Source organism: Batrachochytrium dendrobatidis (assembly GCF_000203795.2).
Source record: "Batrachochytrium dendrobatidis JAM81 unplaced genomic scaffold BATDEscaffold_15, whole genome shotgun sequence".
Lineage (NCBI taxonomy): Eukaryota > Fungi > Chytridiomycota > Chytridiomycetes > Rhizophydiales > Batrachochytrium > Batrachochytrium dendrobatidis.
The window spans coordinates 284,166-305,952 of record NW_006281113.1 but is presented as its reverse complement, the minus strand read 5'-3'; the positions used below and the strand labels follow the sequence as shown (position 1 = coordinate 305,952).

General features: G+C 40.7%; 9 protein-coding genes across 9 annotated transcripts; 5 read left to right on the top strand and 4 right to left on the bottom strand.

The window, feature by feature from the left end:
- Positions 1–5: 5 nt before the first annotated feature.
- Positions 6–2,611, top strand: BATDEDRAFT_36106 (IMP 5'-nucleotidase; the record flags this gene model as incomplete). Its single annotated transcript, XM_006682170.1, has 6 exons — positions 6–40; positions 347–411; positions 495–705; positions 770–1,215; positions 1,295–1,653; positions 1,761–2,611. The coding sequence occupies 6 exons, from the start codon at positions 6–8 to the stop codon at positions 1,890–1,892; spliced, it is 1,248 nt and encodes a 415-aa protein (XP_006682233.1). The 3' UTR covers positions 1,893–2,611.
- A 434-nt stretch (positions 2,612–3,045) lies between these two features.
- Positions 3,046–3,583, bottom strand: BATDEDRAFT_5688 (uncharacterized protein; the record flags this gene model as incomplete). The annotated part of the gene is made up of 2 exons (XM_006682057.1): positions 3,046–3,312; positions 3,383–3,583. Coding segments are annotated over 2 exons (468 nt in total), but the record flags the coding sequence as incomplete, so codon positions are not given.
- A 2,189-nt stretch (positions 3,584–5,772) lies between these two features.
- On the top strand, positions 5,773–7,163 carry BATDEDRAFT_20871 (uncharacterized protein; the record flags this gene model as incomplete). Its single annotated transcript, XM_006682089.1, has 1 exon — positions 5,773–7,163. The coding sequence occupies one exon, from the start codon at positions 5,773–5,775 to the stop codon at positions 6,973–6,975; it is 1,203 nt and encodes a 400-aa protein (XP_006682152.1). The 3' UTR covers positions 6,976–7,163.
- Positions 7,164–7,333: 170 nt separating this feature from the next.
- BATDEDRAFT_91925 (uncharacterized protein) lies at positions 7,334–8,420 on the bottom strand (the record flags this gene model as incomplete). Its single annotated transcript, XM_006682211.1, has 2 exons — positions 7,334–8,075; positions 8,372–8,420. 2 exons carry the CDS (start codon positions 8,418–8,420, stop codon positions 7,501–7,503), a joined length of 624 nt encoding a protein of 207 aa, XP_006682274.1. The 3' UTR covers positions 7,334–7,500.
- A 203-nt stretch (positions 8,421–8,623) lies between these two features.
- Positions 8,624–9,474, bottom strand: BATDEDRAFT_37472 (uncharacterized protein). The gene is made up of 5 exons (XM_006682183.1): positions 9,387–9,474; positions 9,217–9,302; positions 9,034–9,153; positions 8,760–8,977; positions 8,624–8,672 (listed from the first exon to the last, which is right to left on the bottom strand). The coding sequence occupies exons 1-5, from the start codon at positions 9,454–9,456 to the stop codon at positions 8,651–8,653; spliced, it is 516 nt and encodes a 171-aa protein (XP_006682246.1). The 5' UTR covers positions 9,457–9,474; the 3' UTR covers positions 8,624–8,650.
- A 58-nt stretch (positions 9,475–9,532) lies between these two features.
- Positions 9,533–10,758, top strand: BATDEDRAFT_36102 (uncharacterized protein; the record flags this gene model as incomplete). The annotated part of the gene is made up of 2 exons (XM_006682169.1): positions 9,533–9,832; positions 9,904–10,758. Exons 1-2 carry the CDS (start codon positions 9,548–9,550, stop codon positions 10,756–10,758), a joined length of 1,140 nt encoding a protein of 379 aa, XP_006682232.1. The 5' UTR covers positions 9,533–9,547.
- A 302-nt stretch (positions 10,759–11,060) lies between these two features.
- BATDEDRAFT_20868 (NEDD4 family E3 ubiquitin-protein ligase) lies at positions 11,061–15,130 on the top strand. Its single transcript, XM_006682088.1, has 14 exons — positions 11,061–11,167; positions 11,537–11,553; positions 11,700–11,738; positions 11,807–11,834; positions 11,901–11,978; positions 12,074–12,210; positions 12,289–12,661; positions 12,730–12,810; positions 12,895–13,234; positions 13,343–13,752; positions 13,824–14,376; positions 14,465–14,569; positions 14,656–14,825; positions 14,904–15,130. Exons 1-14 carry the CDS (start codon positions 11,121–11,123, stop codon positions 15,001–15,003), a joined length of 2,478 nt encoding a protein of 825 aa, XP_006682151.1. The 5' UTR covers positions 11,061–11,120; the 3' UTR covers positions 15,004–15,130.
- A 195-nt stretch (positions 15,131–15,325) lies between these two features.
- BATDEDRAFT_92059 (uncharacterized protein) lies at positions 15,326–19,420 on the bottom strand (the record flags this gene model as incomplete). Its single annotated transcript, XM_006682210.1, has 8 exons — positions 15,326–17,152; positions 17,226–17,276; positions 17,360–17,464; positions 17,554–17,738; positions 17,810–18,146; positions 18,219–18,468; positions 18,560–18,927; positions 19,013–19,420. The coding sequence occupies 8 exons, from the start codon at positions 19,418–19,420 to the stop codon at positions 15,326–15,328; spliced, it is 3,531 nt and encodes a 1,176-aa protein (XP_006682273.1).
- Positions 19,421–19,770: 350 nt separating this feature from the next.
- On the top strand, positions 19,771–21,784 carry BATDEDRAFT_91921 (uncharacterized protein; the record flags this gene model as incomplete). The annotated part of the gene is made up of 1 exon (XM_006682250.1): positions 19,771–21,784. The coding sequence occupies one exon, from the start codon at positions 19,771–19,773 to the stop codon at positions 21,301–21,303; it is 1,533 nt and encodes a 510-aa protein (XP_006682313.1). The 3' UTR covers positions 21,304–21,784.
- Between the last annotated feature and the right edge of the window lie 3 nt (positions 21,785–21,787).

The window sequence follows — 21,787 nt, the reverse complement described above, 5'->3', positions numbered from 1 at the left end:
CTGTCATGTCTAGTCTTTATAGCATAAACTATCACTTGCGGTACGTATAGCCTGGACAACTTTATATCTGAACAAGTTACAATCATTTCATACGCATTAAATGCCTAATTCTTTAAACTTCGTTTATCCAACATGACTCTATATCGACTCTTGATACTCATTGTAGTGCTCATAAACGAGATACTTTTATCGAGTTTATCAAATCGCTGCTCCTCACGCCGTTTGTGCTGAATACCCGTGTGGATGCTGCTGCTGATGCTGCTGCCATTGCAATATCTTCCCAGGGTTCTGACAATTTGATCACTCTTGATGCGTCTGAAGATGTTCATTCCTCTAGTATGGCCAGGTATCTGGAGATCTTTGAATGCATTGAGGATTTGGTTAAAATCCACATCATGCACAGTAACAATGGTAAGTTTTACTGCTGCAAACGGGTTAGTTGGTCTTGGCTCATCCAACTGATTTTCAATCTGCCATGAAAATACGCTGTATAGGAATGCCTGAACTCTCCCGTTTATCTCATCTGGTTCCCAATATTGGTCGCTTTTTTACTCCGCTGCCACTACGTGAAACCTTTCTGGAACAAAGTCCTCTTCGATCTATTGCTGCTCGTCATTCAGTACCTCCAAGCTTCAATGACATTCGTCATATTTTGAACTTTGCTCAAGTCAAGGCCATTTCCTCGACTTTGAAACTGATTACATTGTATGTAGATTGAAATCCCATCCATTATTGGAAAGAATGTTGTAACTAACATTTAGACTGTTAGCGATGGGGATATGACATTGTATGCTGATGGTGCTGATTTTGCTCGTGATTCTCAGCTTGTTCAGCTGTTGGTAAAGTTACTTGCTGCAAGAATCACGGTTGCCATTGTAACAGCAGCTGGATATGGCAATGATGCGGTTCGCTACGAAAGTCGACTGTCTGGATTGCTCGAGGGATTTAAAAACTCGGGACTTGATCATGCTGCTCTGTCGCAGTTTTATGTGCTGGGTGGTGAATGTAACTACTTGTTTAGGTACAGCCCAGAAGCACACCAGTTGGTTTACATTTCAGAAGAAACTTATCAACCTGAACGTGTACGCAAGTGGTCTACTGCTACTGGACGAATTAAAACCATTCTGGATGCGGCCGAAGTGCATCTTCGACAGTGTGCCAAGGATATGCATCTGAATGATCGAATCAACATTATGCGCAAAGATCGTGCTGTAGGCAAGTTGTTTTCAATGCAAAGTTGTAACTGCAATCCAATACAATTTGATATACGCTGCTTACTCTATTTTATATACAGGCGTGTATCCTAATCCTGGTGTAAAACTCACTCGAGAACAACTAGATGAGCTTGCTCTCTCTACCCAGCACCATCTGAACCAGCTACAACATATCATTCTTCACAACAGTTTGAAGAAAAATGGTGTGTTGAATTCGAATACGGCCGATACGGCTAGCAATTCAAGCTCTGGCAACCTCGCATTGCTTTCCAAAATAGTTTCTCATGAAAGCACTGAAATTGACTATCCAATTCCATTCTGTGCTTTTAACGGAGGATCGGATGTATGGGTGGATATTGGTAATAAACTTATTGGTGTTGGCATGCTTCAGGACATGCTTCATTGTGAAGGATGTGAAACCCTTCATGTTGGTGACCAGGTATACAGTCATTTTTTGATAGATTTACAAACGGCATTGATAAATTTTCATGCAGATATGTTAGTAACTTGACTCGATACTAACCTTTTTATTGTTTTAAATTCTAGTTTTCTACTACTGGTAATGATGTAGCCACGAGACGTGCTTGTTGTACTGCTTGGATTGCCAATCCCGAAGAAACTGCTCAAGTTCTTCTTCATCTGACTGATTTGCTGGATCAGCGCACTCTCATCAAGTAATTGTTGAATTGTGGTGGTATTTAACCCAATGTGATCTTTTATTATTTTTATACTTTCAATAAAGTATATTTTTAAAAATCAATATTCTGCACGTTGTTCAATCAGAATAGGGCGAAGCAAGGAGCTCTCTACGAGTTCAAACACCCGATCAAACGTAGGATGGTTATTTAAATGATCTCTCTCTCCCAGTCCATCTGCACGAACAGTATACATGATGCCAGTTGATACCAAACTATCTCGCGAACCAAACACTTTTTTCAGCTCATTCTTGACACCAAGATGACTCTTGATTCGTGCAGATACTGACTCAGGCATATCTTCTGGAAACTGTATCCATTCTGCAGTGTGAGTAGACTGTAAATGTTCTGGAATAGCTTGTATATTGACAGCACATCCAGTTATAGGATCGTATCTGCGATGAACCAATCGATTGGTGCAAGTTTCTGCATCAGTGTCGAGCCAAACCAATCTATTACAAAATGATGTTGAGCAAAGCCTAATCAACACACGTACACTACTTTGAGTTTACATCTGTATTAGGTATGTACCTGTTTGGAACCATTCCTTTGCTACGTAACGCTTCAGCATCGAATTTTGTAAGTGGGAATCCATCCAAGATCCATCCATGGTTCAAACAATCTTTTCTTTTTAGTCGTTCAACAATCAATTCGACCAAATACCCTTGTGGAGCTAAAATAAATACAAGATGCATAGAATACAACACATGTCAAGATATAGTATTGAGAAGTTGGGAGTGTATAGTTTCTACTGACCTTTTTCGGGTGTACTGATGAATGGCTTGAGTGTATTTCCCCAATGCGATCCACTGGCAATCTCTTCAAGAATCACTTTTTTTGGCGAGACTGGTGTATGGATGAACGCGATTGAGTTGAAATGGTTAGTTTTAAAAACATATCAGCCATGAATAGAGTAGGAGATGAAGGATTGACTTGCCATGAATATAGCCATATTTTTTTGAGATGGCCTCGGAGATTAGAGATTTTCCAGATCCGGGCAAACCAGCAATTATGATTTTATGGCAAGAAGGAGCTTGCGAGATATGCTGTGTTCCAAGAAATTCGTATATATCCTGCAACACTTCATTTTCCTTTGTAGAAATTCCTTCTGGATACCTAAAGACTCGAGCGTTTGTTTTAAAATAGGCGAGTACGCCATGAATGTGTTGACGATAAAGATTCAAACGAGCCTGAGTAGCAGTCTCGGTATCGGACTGTCGCCTGGTTAGACGGTCTTCAATAAGAGCATTTTTAGGTGGTGGATCATATTTGATGTGGTATGTTTTTCCAGTAATAGGGTCATGACGTAAGCCCGTCACTCGATTGATGACCATTTCATCTGGAATATCAAAAACGACTAAAAGCATGAAACATGAGGAGCATGTCTTTTTTAGATTGTATGACTTGAAGCATTGTAGTTGAGCAAGACTTACTTGTATGATCTGGAATCAGACCTTTACGAAGCATGGCAACAGCCTGTTCGCGTGTACGAGGATAACCTTCCAACACATACCCACGTTCAATGACATCTGATTCATTCTGTAAGCGTGATAAAACCAAGGAAATGATAATATCATCTGGAACAAGATGACCACGGTCCAAATAGGCCTGTGCTTGAATTCCAATAGTAGTTTTTTTTTCAATAGCATTTCGAATGAGAGAGCCAGCATGAACATGCACAGCATCGTAGGTGCGCACAAGAGATTCAATCTGAGGTTGAAAAGCAGATGTGAATAATAGAAACCTTTTCAACGAGTCACAGAGACTTACTATAGTTTTCTGACCACATGATGGCGGACCAATGACTAAAATGGATGTAGCTACAACCCATCAAAAGAAACCAGTTTAACAAGTATTTCATAAAGCAAGGTCGCGTTCATGGAGTGTAGAGATGACTTACGAAAAGGTTTCTGCAGACGGTCAATGATAAACTGAAAAGGCTCGACGGGTTTCTCGATGGTGATTTTAGTAATAATGTTATGAAACAAGTCAAACAATCCATGCTTATCCACGTAAGCTGCGTACGAGTCAAGTTTATCGTTATCCACAAGGTCGCTCATTGATAGTTAACACGAATTATCAACCAGATTACTAGTTATGATGACTGCACGTGTATTAACCTCGACTTGATTTTTATAAATCTTGACAATCTTGACAAGTTCCCATTGAACAACAAGCAATCCCTTACTGCCGTTTACATTGAATTAACACAAACATTGATATCCATGAGTAGCCCTCAACAGCCTTCACAGGGCTTAACTGCTGCTTCCTTCCAATCGTCCTTGATGGCCAACACTTCCACTCCTATTACCGAGTCTAAACCTTCCACTTCTTCACTAACTGCTGGATTAAAAGCTCAGAAAGAGCAACTGCGTCATCAACTATATTCTCAACACATGCCCATTCCATCCACTAGAATCTCACATTCTTCTGCTAGTCTGAACCATTCTCTTGCTCCCACTGCCAACTCAAGACCTCAGCAACGACTCTACAATGACTATGATGATCGATGCATTCCTCCAACAACTCATGCCAGTCTTGTTCCCTTGCAACACAATCACTTGTCATCAACCGACTTTAGTAGAAAGTCTATATCTACTGCTTCATTCGATACTACTTTGACTAAACAGACTCAGTTGCGACCTCTAGGGTCTGGTTCTATTCCCACAACTGCTGGTCAGGATAATGCATTGGTTGCTCAAACTGGCATGAGTTCTACACAGTCAAGACGTCTTCCATCTCCAATCTATCCACTACATCAAGCCTCGTTTCTACATGCATCTCCTATGCCCATTCCCTCTGCCACTACTTCAAGACCATTCCAGTTTCGAGATACCAATGGAATTGACAGTCAGTGTGTTGGCAGTATGGATGCGGGTGTAGTATCGCATCTATACAAATCTGAGAGTACAACTACGCCCATGTCATCTCTACCAATCACCATGTCAGCATTTCCTGTCGAGTCTAATCCGTCTTTGACTGGCACTGAGATTTTGCTTTCATGCACGCCAAATTCTACAATTTCTGGTCAACGACAAATTCCTGCTGCTACATCTGCTGCTCATCCCATAACGAGCCCATTGTCCAAGTGCAGCATTTCAGCTATAAATCCAAAAATAACTACCAGTCTTCATTTACCTGAAAATAACACTTTTCGTCGGTCTGGTGTGGCCAGTGCATCATCCAACTCTTCTCAAAGATATCCTGCTATACATACATTCACAAATTCCAACACTTCATTGCTACAACCTCCTCAGAATTTTGCTCCACTTTCTGCATCCGCTTATTTTTCTGGATTTACCTCTTCTCCTGGCACATCAAGCTTTTCGTTGGATGGTAGCCAAACTCGGGAACATTCCCTTACACGTCGAGGAACTGAACGCACTGGTATCCGACTAAGAAAACCACTTCCTTACGGTCATATACGCACAGGTTCGTGTGGTTCTAGCTCTGCGTGGAGTACATCGCATGTTTTTGTACGACGCCAATCTCAGGATGTTTCATCTCCCACCACAAGCAGCTCCTACTCTTCTGTCAATCCTTCTCCTGCTGCATCATTTTTAGCTTCTTTTGCAGAACCCTCCATTTGTGCACCTACCTATGGTCAGTATTTAGAAGGTGATCAGATTGGAGAATATACACTTGTCAAAAGAATTGGCTCGGGTGCATCATCGTGTGTATTCGAGGCATCTGTTAAAGATCCTGTCACAGGAGAACTATTGTATATTGCAATGAAGATATTACCCAAGCGGAGAATCTGTAACAGTGATAATGACGTTGACACGGATCCACCAAATGGTCGCTACTCTATATCTAGCTTTGGACAATCTCCTGATTCGGTCTCGACACCATTTGGATCTCACATGTCACTTTCTCATCTAAGCCAGAATTTCCCCAAAGCTTCACTTCCAACGTATCAATCTCACTCGATTGTTTTGAAAGCTCAATTGGACAAGGAAACGTCACTGTGGTCTCGTTTACACCATCCGAATGTTTTGGAAATGACTGAGATGATTGATTTAGACGATGCAACCATCATTGTTTGCGAGCTTGCACGCGGTGGTGATTTACTTTCGTTTATCAACAAGCATGGTGCACCAGGACTTTCAGAGTCAACTTGCCAGCGTATGTTTTATCAGCTTTGTCTTGCCGTGTCATATCTTCACTGCGAAGTAGGGATTCTTCATCGCGATATCAAGCTTGAGAATATCTTGTTGGACGAAGACAACAATATCAAATTAGCAGACTTTGGTCTTTCCGAAGAGCTTCTTATGTCTGACTCGAATTCTGTCATTTACCCTTATAATTTAAAGTCACCCGAGCAAAAAGAGTCTAATGCTACGTCCCAATCCAAATCCGAGCATATGCTTTCCAGAAGCACATCACTTCTTGGGCCTATTTTGCTCTATGTGCATAAATCCGAAGCCGAATTGATTGAACACCGTATTCAAAAACATGACGAGTCGGATGACACTACAAGTGGATCGCAAACTTCTCAGAAAAGTATGCCTAGAAAGAATTCCGAACCTTTTATGGGTCATTTTGGATCCACCACACACTTGTCTTTGCCTCGTACACACATGGCCTTGTCCAAGCCCGAACCCAACGCACATTACATTGTTGGATCACTTCATTATTGCCCACCTGAAGATCTTCGTAAAGCATCCCCCACACCATCACCACGATCCTTTTCTAATTGTAATCAAGATGGTTTACAACAATCTGTGTTGTCAGCTATTCGAAAGCCTACATCAGATATGTGGGCACTTGGATGTGTTCTTTATGCGATGCTTACAGGAAAACTTCCTTTTAATGATTCCTTTCTTCCTCGTTTACAACTGTGTATTGCCAATGGAAAGTTTGATATGACGTGTATAGACAACATGGCACAACGTACCACTTCATTGTCTTGTGTACAAGAGTTGATTCATGGTATGTTGACTGTTTCAGTAGAGCGTCGATGGACGATTGATAAAGTACTTGATCATCCATGGGTCAAAGCAGGAGCAGAGATTTCACCCGGATCTACCCTTTCACCGAATGTGTCGTTATGTCACAAGTCTTGATTTCATACTACGATTGCCTAATATTGAACTGGTTTTTCAACTGGTTTTTCAACCGGTTTCTTGTTTCTTGTTCATACACTAGACAGAAAGACAACTCTCTTTTTTTCTCATTCCTCCATGCATATTCCCAATATCAGATAAACATGATTCATTGATGTATGATCAGTTTGAAATATAATGTAAATGTTTAAACACTCGTACATACAACACTTTAGTGATGTCCAATCCACCTGAATAACAACGCAGATAAAATGTCAATACTATACAGTGTATTATTTGTTGGTAGTCTAGCAAGTTTTTAGAGTATAGAGAACACGAAGCCATTAGCATCGAGTTGAACAGCAGACATTACTACTACATGACCTACAAGGGATGTAGAGTAAAGAGTAGTTTACAAAGATAGAGCAAGATGAGATGGGTGTAGCAAGTCGAAGCAGTAACAGGAGCGACACGAAGAATGAACACAATTCAACCCATTGCATAGATGATGAGCATGTTTTCCAAGTTATTTAGAATCTGATGGATTCAGGACAACGTAAGCGTGATGATAACCCAAGAGAAAAACAAGGACCAAAATACCATAGTTGAAGCAGAGAATGAAGACAAGGAACTGTTTCCAATGACGACTGTTTTTGAAGCAGGGTTTGTAGTTGTAGCAGAAGCGCCAGTAGATTTGCCACCAGATGTGCCATTTGGAATAATAATTTTAACCAAAGGACCTTCAAACGTGCCAGCGCCAATTTGGATTCCGTCATGGATTCTGCTTTCAGTGTAAGCCAATGAAACATCCAATTCCCAGTCTGTTGTGGGATGAGACGCATTATTAGGAATCACTTGGAGTGGAATAATGGACAGTAAAGGCAATGGGTTAAGATTTGCCATTAAAGAAAAGGTCATGTTGGATAGGTAAGCGGGCGGAATTGCAGTTGCGTTTGAAAAAGTGATGACGACAGTGGATAGCCACACATTGGTAGGTTGTGATGGTAGATACGATATGGTGAGGTTGATGGGAGTGTTGGGAGAGACTTCGAATGGACAAGGATCAGGAACACAAGAGAGTAGTACGGATGTAGATACTGGCAAGGTTTGTGCTTGGACACCTAGTATGATAACAAGTTAGTTTAGAATAATGCGGTGACCGGCTATGCAAGAATCTGCAAATTCAAAAAGGCATTCAGACCAAACCAGTTGTTCTAATAGAATGCATTCAGTCTTGATTGTTTTAGAATTCTAATCATATTAAAGAATGATATTGACAAACGCCTCATTCATACTATCAAGACTCGTTGATAGAATGTTGAGTATTTCATATTCCATCAACATTCATTCTAAGAATGTTGCTGCAAACTAGTTGAGATGGTGAATGACAGTATAATTCAAACTATTAGAAACTTACTGGAAAACAAAAGAGCAAGCAATGGCCCACTATGCCATAGTATGAGCATTGATGTCAAGTGTCTGGCTCTGAAATGGATTTTTCAAAGTAAAGAAACGTTTTAAAATCAGCGCATCAAACTGGTGTTGAAAGGGATTTTCAATACCGCCCTGTTGTGTTGAAATCTGTTTTGGTTTCCCTATTTTATCAACATCAGCTCGTGCTTGGTAACACAATAACCACCCTCACTCAACCACTGATACTTTATCAATTGATTCATACATCTCGTATGACTATACTTTATTGGGTTTCCAAAAACTTTCTAGAATTTCAGAACCATATGGAGTTGGTAAATTTACAAAAAAGTTAATCTTGATCATCACCTAAACATGACAAGTGAATCACTCACCTTCTAGCTTGTTGGACCATAAATTCCTTTCGTTGACGAAGACTCAGTTGACGTGCATCGGGTGATGGTTCCCACTTTTTAAGTGGTTCTGCAACCACTTCTAATTCTGATTTTAAATAAGGTGGCGGCTTGTTCGTAAAGACAGGAAGGGAAGATGCTGGTGTAGATGCAGTAGAAACTCTTGCTTGAGAAGTATTTACAGGGACTGGAGTAACTGGCTAGAAAAGTTTAAATCAGACTTCATTCATACTACTAGTCTATCCACACGACTTACTGCTACAAGTGCACCACTAAGAATTCGATCGCAAGTTTCTTCGACACTTCCAGTATTGGACAAGTCTAGTTCAATAGTAGCTCGAGGAATATGTGGAAACATGGAAAATACTGCATCAACCTATTCAAGATGATTTATAAGATGAACAAGATGAAATCCAACTGAACAATGACAAGTTCTTACACTTGAAAGAGGTACTGGAAACCGGCCTCTTCTAGAAGTTACTGTTTGTCTTGTAACATTTGATCCTGGAGGTTGAGTCTGACCACCTGTTGAAAGGATACAGTTTAGAATCCACAAGATTTGAATCTACAACGTATCAAGTTATTAGTCTGTATGACTTGATAACTTACCAAAGAGAACGTAGCGCACGACAAAGAAGAGCAAGACAAGCGATACAAGAATAGTTGTAGTGTCAGACATGCAAGAATGAACAAGACTATCAGTTGCGGATGATGGCAAACTTGTAAACCAAAAATGTTTGTCAAATGGCGTCCATCTTGCATTGCCAATCATGAAACCAGCTGCCACTTCAGACAGCAATCTGACTGAATCATCACATACAGGAAATAGTCAATTTGCTAGTGTTCTTGCTGGAATTGTTCGTACTCTCGCTACCAATACAAGTCTTGTTTTTGTTGGTGTGGTCAAGAGTGCTTTACGATGGTGGTTTCGAGTTCCTGTCAAGTTGTTTCGTCCTTATGCTGTCAATCCTTGGTTAGTCTTTCATTCCATGGCAAAGGCTCAAGGAAGTTCTTTTTCATTACAATTTGTGCATCATACTCTACGGAAAGAAGGAGTGAGTTACTATGTACTGTCATGATTGTTGGATTCATTCTAATGTCTTGTTGGATTCATACAACACTGTAGATTCATTTCTTTTCTAGGAATGCAATTCCTCTCTTTATTGCCAATGCTGCTGTTGGAATCACTCTATTTAATGCTTATTCTGTTGCCATGTCAAGACTCTCTTTATCCAATGTTGATCTACATCCATTCATGGCTGGCTGTATAGCTGGTGCTTCTCAATCTATACTCGCTACTCCACTCGATGCCATTCAAAAGATCATTCATCCAAAAGATCTGGTTCAGAATCACCACCATGGTATTCATCGTATTACTAAAAGCATATTGTCACAGGTGCTTCCAACCACAATGCTGGGAAAACTACAGTACTTGTATCGGCATTGGCAGTTTAATACCATTCGCGATGCTGGTGGATTCTCATTGTTTTTTGGTGTATTTGAAGGAGTTCGCAAGTGGGGTCGAGTTGGCGTAGCAGCATGGATGACTCGAGAACAAGATACGTTGACAAAGCGATCTTATGCACACATTGGATGTGATGGATTAGTGACTGTTTTTGCTGGTGCTGCTGCTGGTGCTGCATATCAAGGATTCACTTATCCGTTGGATCAATTATCCGAACTTGCTACATCCGTAAAAAGCATCCAACCAATGCATTCAGTACTCCCCAATGCAACACTTGCCCTAGATTCAACACAATTCACAACCCTCACAAAGCACATGTCAGAAATCAACAGTGCACATTCACAAGCTAGATTCAATGCTCAACAACCCGTTGTTACTCTGAAAATAGCCTGGCGTCTTGTTCGACAATATGGTATATCGAGATTCTTTCAAGGCATACAGCCACAACTTATTCGAGCTATGCCGCCTAGTGCTGCCGCACTTTTTATTTACCAACTGACAGAGGAAGCTTTTTGAGTAGTGTGCCATTGTATTGTAATTCCTTTATGGCAGTGTGAATCTGAGCTAGTTGAAGATTCTAAAAACATTGATACCGTTTCCAAGCAGTAAAATTCAATTGATGAATACATGTATTCATCAAGACGATCAATATTTATGAAATAGAATAAAGTGAGTAGAACATGCAAGACAATATTAAAATGAAGAGATTGAATTGAATTGAATGCGTTGCGGATTGAAACCAAAAAGGGATTTATAACGCAATTTTACTAAGAAAATTCAAATTAAATTGTAAAGAATTCGGTCCAAACAACCCATTGCAAACTAAAAACTTGAAACTGATTTTGAATTTCCTTTTATTCGCATTCACAGCAACTTGCATGGCGTCGTCCTCGTACACACCGACAGCTGTTGCTCCCGACTCGAGGTGGGTGTTTCTATAGTCTTGATGGAATAATCCTGTTTCTTCTTCTACATTACTCTGTTACCTGTATGCTCAATGACTTGTTCATCCTGGCTTGAATGGTCATATTCGTTCATATCAAACTGTTACTGGATGTCAAGGTGTAGTGCTGACTCTATAGTCATGACTACAAGAGTATAACAAAGACTCAAGTCTTGGTCTGGATGTTCAACTGCTTTCTCGTTCATTCTCTTCCCTTGACCTTCATCTACATTCTAACAAGTCCATTTATGCTACTCTACATGTTCATGGTTGACTTGTTGTTCGAGCTTATTTGGGTGTGAACAATCATTTCAACTGCTGATTACTGACTTGTTTTGTAAAATAATTCAGGATAGTGCGATTAGCAGGTATCAATGCTCGTTGAAGTTGCTCTTTTCTTACGAGATTCGTCGTTATTTGGTTTCATGTCAGAGATGCTCTAAATGAATGCCTGAATGGTGTTGGCTATGCTTCAAGGAAACTTGTATTAATGTTGTGTTATAATCTTAAATAGTTGTGGCCGCTGATGGTCTGTACAAGCGCGATGTATTTCGTAAGTTTTGCATCTGCTCTCTCGACTATATAGAAAATGACTCAATCTAAACTGTTTATACTATGCAGGCTTGCCTGACCCATTTGCAGTAGTTACGTGAGTGGAATTTGTTTGAACAATTTGATGGAATCAATTCACTCATCAATTTTTGTGAATATCTAGCATCGATGGTGAACAAACAAAGTCAACATCTGTAATCAAAAGAACTTTAAATCCGTATTGGAATCAATCGTTTGATTTGTACGTAATGTTTGCATTTCTAGTTTCTCAACCCTTGATTCAACTTTCTGTTTTCCGCATTTTAATCTGCATACCTAATCTTGATGCTTTGATAGAGTTTTGCGTAACGAGAGTGTGATTACCGTCCAGATTTTTGATCAAAGAAAATGGAAAAAAGACAAGAACCAAGGCTTTTTGGGAGTGATTAATATCCAAATGAGTTCTGTTTTCAATATTCAAACAGGTGGCGATGGTGAGTTTCTTTTTGTAACTATTCTTTTTAATACGTATTTTGAAAGTCTAAAGATAAACTCTTGATGTTGCTTTTTAGAAATGCTGACGGTCGAACTGAAAAAATCCAGCAGCAGAGATGTTGTAACGGGAAAACTGGCCATCAATCTGTCCACCAATCTTGACCAGCCTGCACCCAGCCACTCGTATGGCGTAAATGGACTATCAACTGATCTTGGTGGTCTATCGCTTGGCACAGATGCATCGCCGTCTACAGCTTCTCGTCCTCTATCTTCTCTTTCATCTGCAAGTATGCCCATTCCAATAGATTCAACCACTAAACTAGGATCCAACGTAACGTTTCTTTCCCCTGACGCTGCCAACGGACCTAATGGAGCTCGACCCAGTAGTGATACCAACTCTATCAATGGCATGTCCTCCATTGAAGATCAGTTTGGCCCTCTTCCTCCTGCGTAAGTAATGTCAATGTTTTTTTGATTTTTACAAACTACACGACTGATGCTTTGCTGTTTTCATTCAGATGGGAGCGACGAGTGGATCACCTTGGAAGAACTTACTACGTTGATCACAATACTCGCACCACTACCTGGCATCGACCTAGGTAAGATATCAACTGCTTTCAGTCTTTACATGCTCTGACATGTCATTATTAAACCCAACCTGTGATTCAATTTACAATTATTAGAGTCAATGCATCACAAGAACAACGTGCCATCACTGAGATTGAACGGACACGCCATAACAATCGTACATTGCCTGGTGATAACTCTGTATCGGAATCCAATAGTGTATCTGGAACCGAATTCTTTGCTGCTACTTCACCTCGAGAAGAATCCGCCATGTCGAATGCTCCAATGTCTGCTTCTGTTTCAGCGGCTGCTTTGCCCACAGATGCTTCACCTCAAGCCGCTACTGCATCACTTGGTCCACTTCCTGCAGGTTGGGAACAAAGGGTTACACCAGAAGGAAGATCATACTTTGTAGATCATAATACTCGTACAACAACTTGGCTAGATCCTCGTCGAGTTCAACAGCCCAATAGGTAGATTGCAACTCATATGCTTTATTGATCAGCTTGTGTGATGCTTAGACTGTCAACACGTTTTAACTTGCATTTTAGATCGTTTACGCAGCAATTAAATGCTGGGCAAGCGGCATCGCAGCTGGCAGTTGCTCAACAGCAATCTCAACAGGCACTGGGTCCATTGCCTTCTGGTTGGGAAATGCGCATGACCAATACTGGAAGAATATACTTTGTGGATCACAATGCCAAAATCACCACATGGGACGATCCCAGATTGCCCAGTAATGTTGACAGCAATGTTCCTCAGTATAAACGTGATTTTCGGAGAAAGCTTGTATACTTTCGATCCCAGCCTGCGTTGCGTCCCATTCCTGGCCAAGTTCATGTTGCAGTGCGTCGATCCAACATTTTTGAAGATTCATTTACTGAAATCATGCGTGTCCCTGCTGTTGATCTCAAAAAACGTCTTATGATCAAGTTTCAAGGCGAAGATGGTCTTGACTATGGTGGTTTGTCAAGGTATGTATGGCATTGTTTTATTTGTGTAGTCGTATTTCATTACTCATTACCGTCTTGTTTTTGATTTATAGAGAGTTTTTCTTTTTACTCTCACATGAAATGTTCAACCCCTTTTATGGTCTTTTTGAGTATTCTGCACATGACAACTACACTTTGCAGATCAATCCACATTCAGGCATCAATCCAGAGCATCTCAACTATTTTAAATTTATTGGCAGAGTAGTCGGTCTAGCTATTTTCCATCAACGGTTTCTTGATGCCTTTTTTATCACATCTTTTTACAAATTGATTCTCCACAAAAAGATTTCATTGAAAGATATGGAAAGTGTGGATGCTGACTTGTACAGAAGTCTCAACTGGACGCTGGAAAACTCGATTGAGGGTGTTTTGGACTTGACATTTACGGCAGAGGATGAACGGTTTGGTGAGATTGTAACGGTCGACTTGAAAACGGATGGAAAGGATATTGTTGTAACGGACGAAAACAAAGCAGAGTATATTCAGCTGATTACAGAATGGCGTATTGGAAAACGTGTTGAAGAACAAACCAAGGCGTTTTCGGATGGATTCCATGAGTTGATTCCTCGTGATTTGGTCAATGTGTTTGACGAGCGCGAGCTTGAAGTAGGTTTATTATTGCTCGTGTCAAATGGATTCAAGTATAACAATTGAGTCTAGTAGTGCTAACTGCTCATATCTATTGATTGTATAGCTTCTGATTGGCGGTATTGCTGATATTGATGTAGACGACTGGAAAAAACATACCGACTATCGTGGCTACACTGAAGACGACGAAGTGATCCAGTGGTTCTGGAAGGTAACTGGACTAGTTCATTTGAGCATCACGTTTCCATGCCATTATAGATTGATTACTAATGCCTCAGTTTGCTTACAATTTTTTAGTCTGTGCAATCATGGGATTCAGAAAAGAAAGCCCGTTTATTACAATTCGTGACGGGCACGTCTCGGATTCCCGTCAATGGATTCAAGGACTTGCAAGGAAGTGATGGTCCTCGTCGATTTACTATTGAAAAAACGGGCGAGATTGAATCGCTACCCAAGTCTCATACCTGGTAAACGTCTTTCTAGACTTTTGCATTGGTGCTTATACTACACCTGCAATGTGCTAACACTTTTATTGATGTCTATAGCTTTAACCGTCTTGATTTACCACCATACCGAAGCCAGTCTGCATTTAATCGGAAAATTACATTGGCGATTGAGGAAACAATTGGATTTTTGCAGGAATAGGGGATTGCGTGTATTGAGTGGATTCTATCCTTTATTTTATGTTTTGCTTCATTTTTTCCACTTGAATTAATTTCCAGTTGTTCATTCTCTGTTTAAACCATGAGATGGACAAGCTGTTGTAACTTCCAATTGAATTGTTTTTATTGTTGAAATGCTCGTTTTTCAAGTGCTGCACAAGATTGTTTCAGACATGTTATCTAATTTAAATGATATGGAGTCATGTATCGATCAATTCAATCTTGGACAACACTGCAACCCGTCATACCACAGATACACAATTAAAAAGATAGATTCTAATCCGATTCCTTGTGATGCTGTCCATTTACAAACTTGTCCGCTCGTAAAACAAAATATAAGCCTGACATTTCAATACTTCGTCGAGTGTGGCATAGCGAACGGCACTATCGCTACAAAACGCCCATGTATCATGTGTGGAACATCGATCCACTTGGCACGTATCTGCACCAAATGCCACGATACGTTCAAGTGGAGGAACACGAACATAGGACACGTAATGACCGCCAAAAATACTACCAGAATGAACGACTACAGCATAAAGACGGTACCATCCACCCTGACGACGAGTGGGTACAGGGGACAATGCATCTTGATGAGCCAAAGTGAGTACAGGCGATGGGTTCAACATAGACTGTGTAGCGCTGGATGGATGTACCGAGAGAGTAACATGACCATCTCCATGATGACTCGATACATCTGCTACCTGTTCAAATTGTGATCCATTCGAATCACCCTCTCTGTTTTTCTGAGACGTACCTTTCTGTTTGGGTGGGGTTTCGCACACTTCAGGAGGTGTCATCACACTATCCAGATTCAACCACTCTTCAAACGGAACCATCAAATCAAGTTTTCGTGTACGTTCCGTGTTACCAATTTGTTCAAACCGTTTTAAATGCAATACGAGAGTTTGTGGCGCATCGTAAAGCAGAAACCGTTTGTACGCTCGAGATATACAAGGCGGATGTTTTTTAGTTTGGGTTGTAGGTTTTGTCACGGAGGGTTTAAATTCTTCTACGGGAATGGTAAGACTCACATTATGAATCTCAAAATCAAGATCGCTTGATGATGAAGTGGATTCATCTTCGTGGTCTTCCATATCGTCTTGAAGTTCTGTTTCAGATTGTACAGACTCGATAGGATGATCTGGAAGTTTAGGAGAATCAGCCATCAGGGCTAAACAGTCATCGCTATCTTCATCGTACTTTGAGCTCTGATTCGTAGACTGCTTTGCAACGGGTAGTAAAGCTGCTGCTGGAAAATCCTGTACCAATGGGGTATCTTGTGATTGAGGCAACAGTTGGTTAAAACTGCTGTGTTGAATTCGGCCCGGAGTCGAGGCAGTCCAAAATAAACTGGGTAGTTCATTATTTTTTGTTGCTGCTGACACCTCAATGGATGTAGGTCGAACAGCTTCTGAAGAACACGATGAAGGCTGATCTTCCTCATTACCGTATTTGAGCTTGTAGCAATTATCACAATGCAACCCGTTTTCACCTTCGAGTGTTTCTACAGACATAAAATCAGTCAAGCATCGTGAAAGTGATGCGGCAATATTGGCATTACTCGAGGTACTTCCAAACGACTTTGTTTTGGCGCGCTCAAACTGAAGGCCCAAATCACTCGGGTCAAGTGATTTCAACAGAGACTGCATTGTTGCAATACATTGTGCTTCAGTAGGTGGAAGTGATATAGGATCCACCTGCTGAAGTTTGGAAGATGGAGAGGTAGTTGAGCTGGAAGGAGGAGATTTGGATAATTGGTTGGTAGCCAGATCAAAAGACGCCAATTCTTCAAAAAAAGGTTGTGCAGACAATGTATTGGGTGATGACAGTGGAGTTGGACTAGGAATAGTAGTGTAAACAGGATTATTGATAGGCCCGCGTCTTGGAGATAGTCGAAGAAGTTCTAACCCCTTTGTAATAATGCTACGATTCGCGTTGTCTGTTAATGTCTTTTCAGCCGCCTTATCTATAGACTCGTCATCTGATCCATTGGAGCTTACAGCATCAGAGGTTTTTAAAACAGGCTGTGGCAGTAGTTCACGTTTTGATGAGATGGGACTTGGAAGCCGACTTCTTGGCTTGATTACAGTGCTTAAAAAATTGCGCATACTGGCACGTCGTTCCATTGGCTGTAATGTTATACGCCGATACAATAGAAAATAAATATGTGGATTTACAATATAACCAGTAATCTATTCATACCTTTATAATGGAAAGGGATACATCCAGAAAACTTTCAAACGAAAAAGAAGGCTAGTATTGAACAAAGAAAACACATTAATGATTAGGATTTGCAACACTGCGATTGTGTATTACAATGGCAATTAAAAACTTACATGTTTACAGGTATCGCATACAATAATGCTTGCCATACGACCTCCAAACACATCATCTATGAACGTTTTTTGTTGAAATGAAATGACTCTTTCGTTGTTGTCCTTCTGATGGGTTTAAACCAATTGGGAATTAATGAAAACCCAAAGTTTAGTGACGTGGTATCAAGATTGAATAGTCTACAAAATAAACTTACAGCATACTGTTCTTCCTTGATACCATCCAGTAATCGCCTTAAAAGCTCGTGACTATCCTGTTGCTGATAGGACGAATAGCTGTCCCACTGTCTAGAGATTTCGGCAAACAGATTGCGGGGATTGACAGAACTTGAACTTTCAGCTAAAAGCTGTTTTCGCATAGTTCTAAAAAATCGAAAAAGCTCTGATTCAAAAAGTTGATATGAATGATGGATATACAGATAGTGTGAATGTGCATATACAAGAAACACGAACCGTTTGTTAGCGTAGTTTTGTGTGAAATTACAAGTTTAGGTAGTGATGTGTTTGAAACGATTGAAGTTTGTGCAGCAGGATCATTTGGTTCAACCAAGGGTAAATCTAGTTTACAAACAGACGCATTGCTGGCTATGTGTACAGGATCATTCTGATTTGGGAGATCAGAATTGACATGATCAGATGACTGCGAGGCTGATTGATGTGTATTATGTAGAGAGGTATTTTGTGACAAGGAAAGCTCCATGTTTACAATAGGCGAGCCTGTTGAGGAATTGGTTTGAAAAGACTCTGATTCCGGGATATACTTGTAAAGATGCTGTGTATATGTCAAGGACTATAAAAAACAAAGACGATCAGAAATCATTTTATCGAGATGATCAAACTTGATACATTCATACCGACATACCTGCATGACAGAATTGAAAAAGCATGTATTGCCGATATTGTTGAGTCCTGGTATTTTGAGAGCGGTAGAGCGTAACTTTTTTGCAGTTGAAGCGTGAGTAGCCTCACCTGTAGATGAAAAAGGAGAAGCGATTGATTCCAATGGTAAAAGTCGCGGCGGTCTACGGTGTTTTTCTAGGATGCGACGAGCCTCTAGAATCACTTTGTTGGCATTGGGTTGACCAATAATATCACAGCTACAGGCAAAACACCTAATGAAGCGGATATGGATGAGCAAGATTGTTTTAACGAGTAGTAGATGAATGTGTAAAGTACAGTTTAAACTGCAGACAGATGTCTTACCAACAATCGTATGAATCGGTATTCATTACAAGATGATGTTGACGCTTTATAGCGTGAGCGCGAACATGGTCTTGAGTTTCGCTACCACAACTGAGTTTGGCACAACATAGACAAATCCACAACTGACGAGCAGAAAATCCCACCAACGGAGAACTCATGCTAACAGCACACGACAAGGCGATGGATGGATCGTTATCATTTGAAGCCAATTGAGATTGAACATTTACAGCCGAGATGGAAGCACTAGCAAGCTGACCAATGGCAGTATCGCGAGAAGCCATGATAGGAGCAGATAAACCTCGTTGACGTGGAACCAATACGTCAGTAGTGGGATTAGCAGATCCAGCCTTGAGTTTGGACTTGCAAGACTAGCAGAGCAACAAATTAAATATTAACGATTAGACATGATGAATTTGAATGAACAATCAAGACTTGACAGTGACCAAGACTTACATGACATCCAGAATCTTTGATATACATAGACTGAGCAACCTTGAGTATTTTTGGAACCATGACCATCTTTTTCAAGTGTGGACAGCGTTTAGGTTTTCTTAAAGTATCGAATTCATCAGCAAGAGGAAGAGTCAGTTTGCAGTCAGTATCGTCAGACAATTGAACATCGAGAGCAGTAGTAGCGATTGAAGGACCAGAAGGAACAGAAGGACAATTGATGTCAGTTGTAATAGTTCGTCGTAACAAGTATTTAGAAGCAGGACGAGGCTTGACAGGATGTTCAGTAATGATCAATGTATCCGACTCTAGACTGGCTTCAACAAGACCAACCAATTCAGTAGCAGTCTTGAATAATCTACTTGACCTTCTAACAGCAATAACAGGAGGAATGTTACTGTTGCTGGTCATTACTTTAGAAGCCAGTTGCCTATCCAGTAATGATGAAGATTAGGTAGATGCTAAGCTTAGAGTTGTGATGGATCTCAACACTCATCCACTCTGCTTTACACATCCACTTGATAACCAACCCATCGGAACATCAACATGACACTCGAACCAATCCTTGCGTCTGTTCTACTTTATCATTACCATCAAAGCTTAATCCAAGTAATGACTGAATGATGGACTGGAGCCATGGCTCACTCATGTCTGTATACTAGCCAAGGGTACAGTCTATTACTGATACGGGTTCAATACTCGTCTAGTCTGTCAATGAACGTACTAGTCATTCGTATCTTGACTACGACCATTAGCTATCCATGAACCCTCTGGTGCCAGTCTCTCCTATGAGAGAGTATCTGCAGCATCGACACCCGTCTGTTGATCACTGTTCCCAGCAGTTACTCTACTCGCAGCCTCCTGTGCATCCACTGTCCTCCCATCTCCAGTATTATCCATGGCTGTTTGATCCACTGCAACCATCCATGCGTGTACCACTGCCAGATGGTCAGTACGGTCTTGGTCTCATATCCTGTAACCACAGTCAGGACAGTCAGGACAGTGCAAACTCTTGTGGCTACAAGAGTTTGTTTGGTTGTTCAACCGATACAGATTGTCTTGTGTCAAACTCTCTTCATAATGATGTGAATGTAATGCTCAACTCGTTACTAGACACTACTGATCCCATCTCACCCGGTCCTTTGGACTTTAGTGGTATCGAGTTTCCAACTCCATTGCCCATCACTGATTCTATCCCTGATTCCATCACTGATTCTATCCCTTCTACTGTTCATACAATGAGTGATACTTTACTACACAACTACAGACCTGCTTGCATCTGGCCTTGTTCGACCCCTATCGTCTCAATACAGCCACCTTTCAAGTCGTTGGAGATTCAGGATTATCCTATTCAACCCCCTACACTGGGTAATGCATTGATGGACTCTTACCAAGTCTTTGATGATCATTTGTATTCATCACTTCCTACTATGCATTGCTCTACACCTCATCATGACTACACTTGCATTGAATCTGCTCACAATACCACTTTGAATTCTACTTTGACTACGACTGACAGATTCAATACATTCTCAACTTCTCATTTTCATCCATTCAACTCTTCCTTGTCTAACAAGACTACCAACTCCTCATCGCCAATTACTGCTTCTATTTGTTTGACTGAATCCATCTCAAATGATCCATCTACTACGTCTGCATCACTCTATCCCATCTCCACTCTCTCTTTTGTTGACTCGACTCCATCTACCTGCGAATCATCAATAGATTTGATTCCCATGAAACCAGAGATCCTTCCTACAATCAGAATTCTATCTCTTAGCACTTGTTCTCAAAAAGCAAAACGCGCTAGTACAATCATACGACGCTCTACTGTCAAACAGCATCTACAACAGTCTGTCACAAGTCCTGCAACATCCATTGCTACAACTGAAAATGAATTTACTCTTTCAGAGTCTAAAAGTGATGACGACATTCTTGTATGCAAAGTTTCTGGTTGTCGTAAATTGTTTGATACAAGTCACAATCTACGAGTACATGCTCGCTGTCATCTTCCTCTTGTCCAGCATCTGTGTCCTACCTGTGATTACGGATTTCGTCGTTTGACTGATCTTCATCGCCATATTCGCACAATGCATACTCCAGAAAACTTGCGTCCTTGGCAGTGTTCTTACTGTAACCGTCGATTTGGTCGATCTGATGCACTACGTCGTCACTTGCTATCCCGCGAACGATCGCTCACTTGTCCGCCCGTATCGCGTAAAAAGAGTATTCAAACTACTGCTCGAAACTCTTCCATGGCAGTCTCTTCATTTCCTATAAAACAAATATCTTGATCTTTATCTGTCGATTGCATTCTTATACATACACTTACAGCTTGAATGGTAACACCAAATGCTACCCATTTGTTTTTTTACAACCTCGTTTTTGATTCTGGTCATTCATGACCCGTACACTCGCGAAATAGCTGCTGGTCAGCTATTGCTCTAACCAACCTCATGTTTCTTATCTCTTCAGTTTATATGCCTCATGCATACCTTTATACCAAGGCAAGCTTTTCAATCACCTGTTGATGAGTGTCTCTTGTTTTTGTGCGTCTACTCAATCTCTTGTCGTTTGTGACAAAGGGTTGACATTCCCAATCTGCTTGTACTCAGTCTAGAATGGTTACTGTGTTCAATTTAAACCTTTTAGGATTGGATAGCACCAGATATTCTCCATGACTGTTTTGGTGATTGTCTCTCGGGAATGTAATCATTAGTCCACTTTTTCTCATTGAATAATAGTGTTGAAATAAAAAGTAAACACATGGATGGTGTA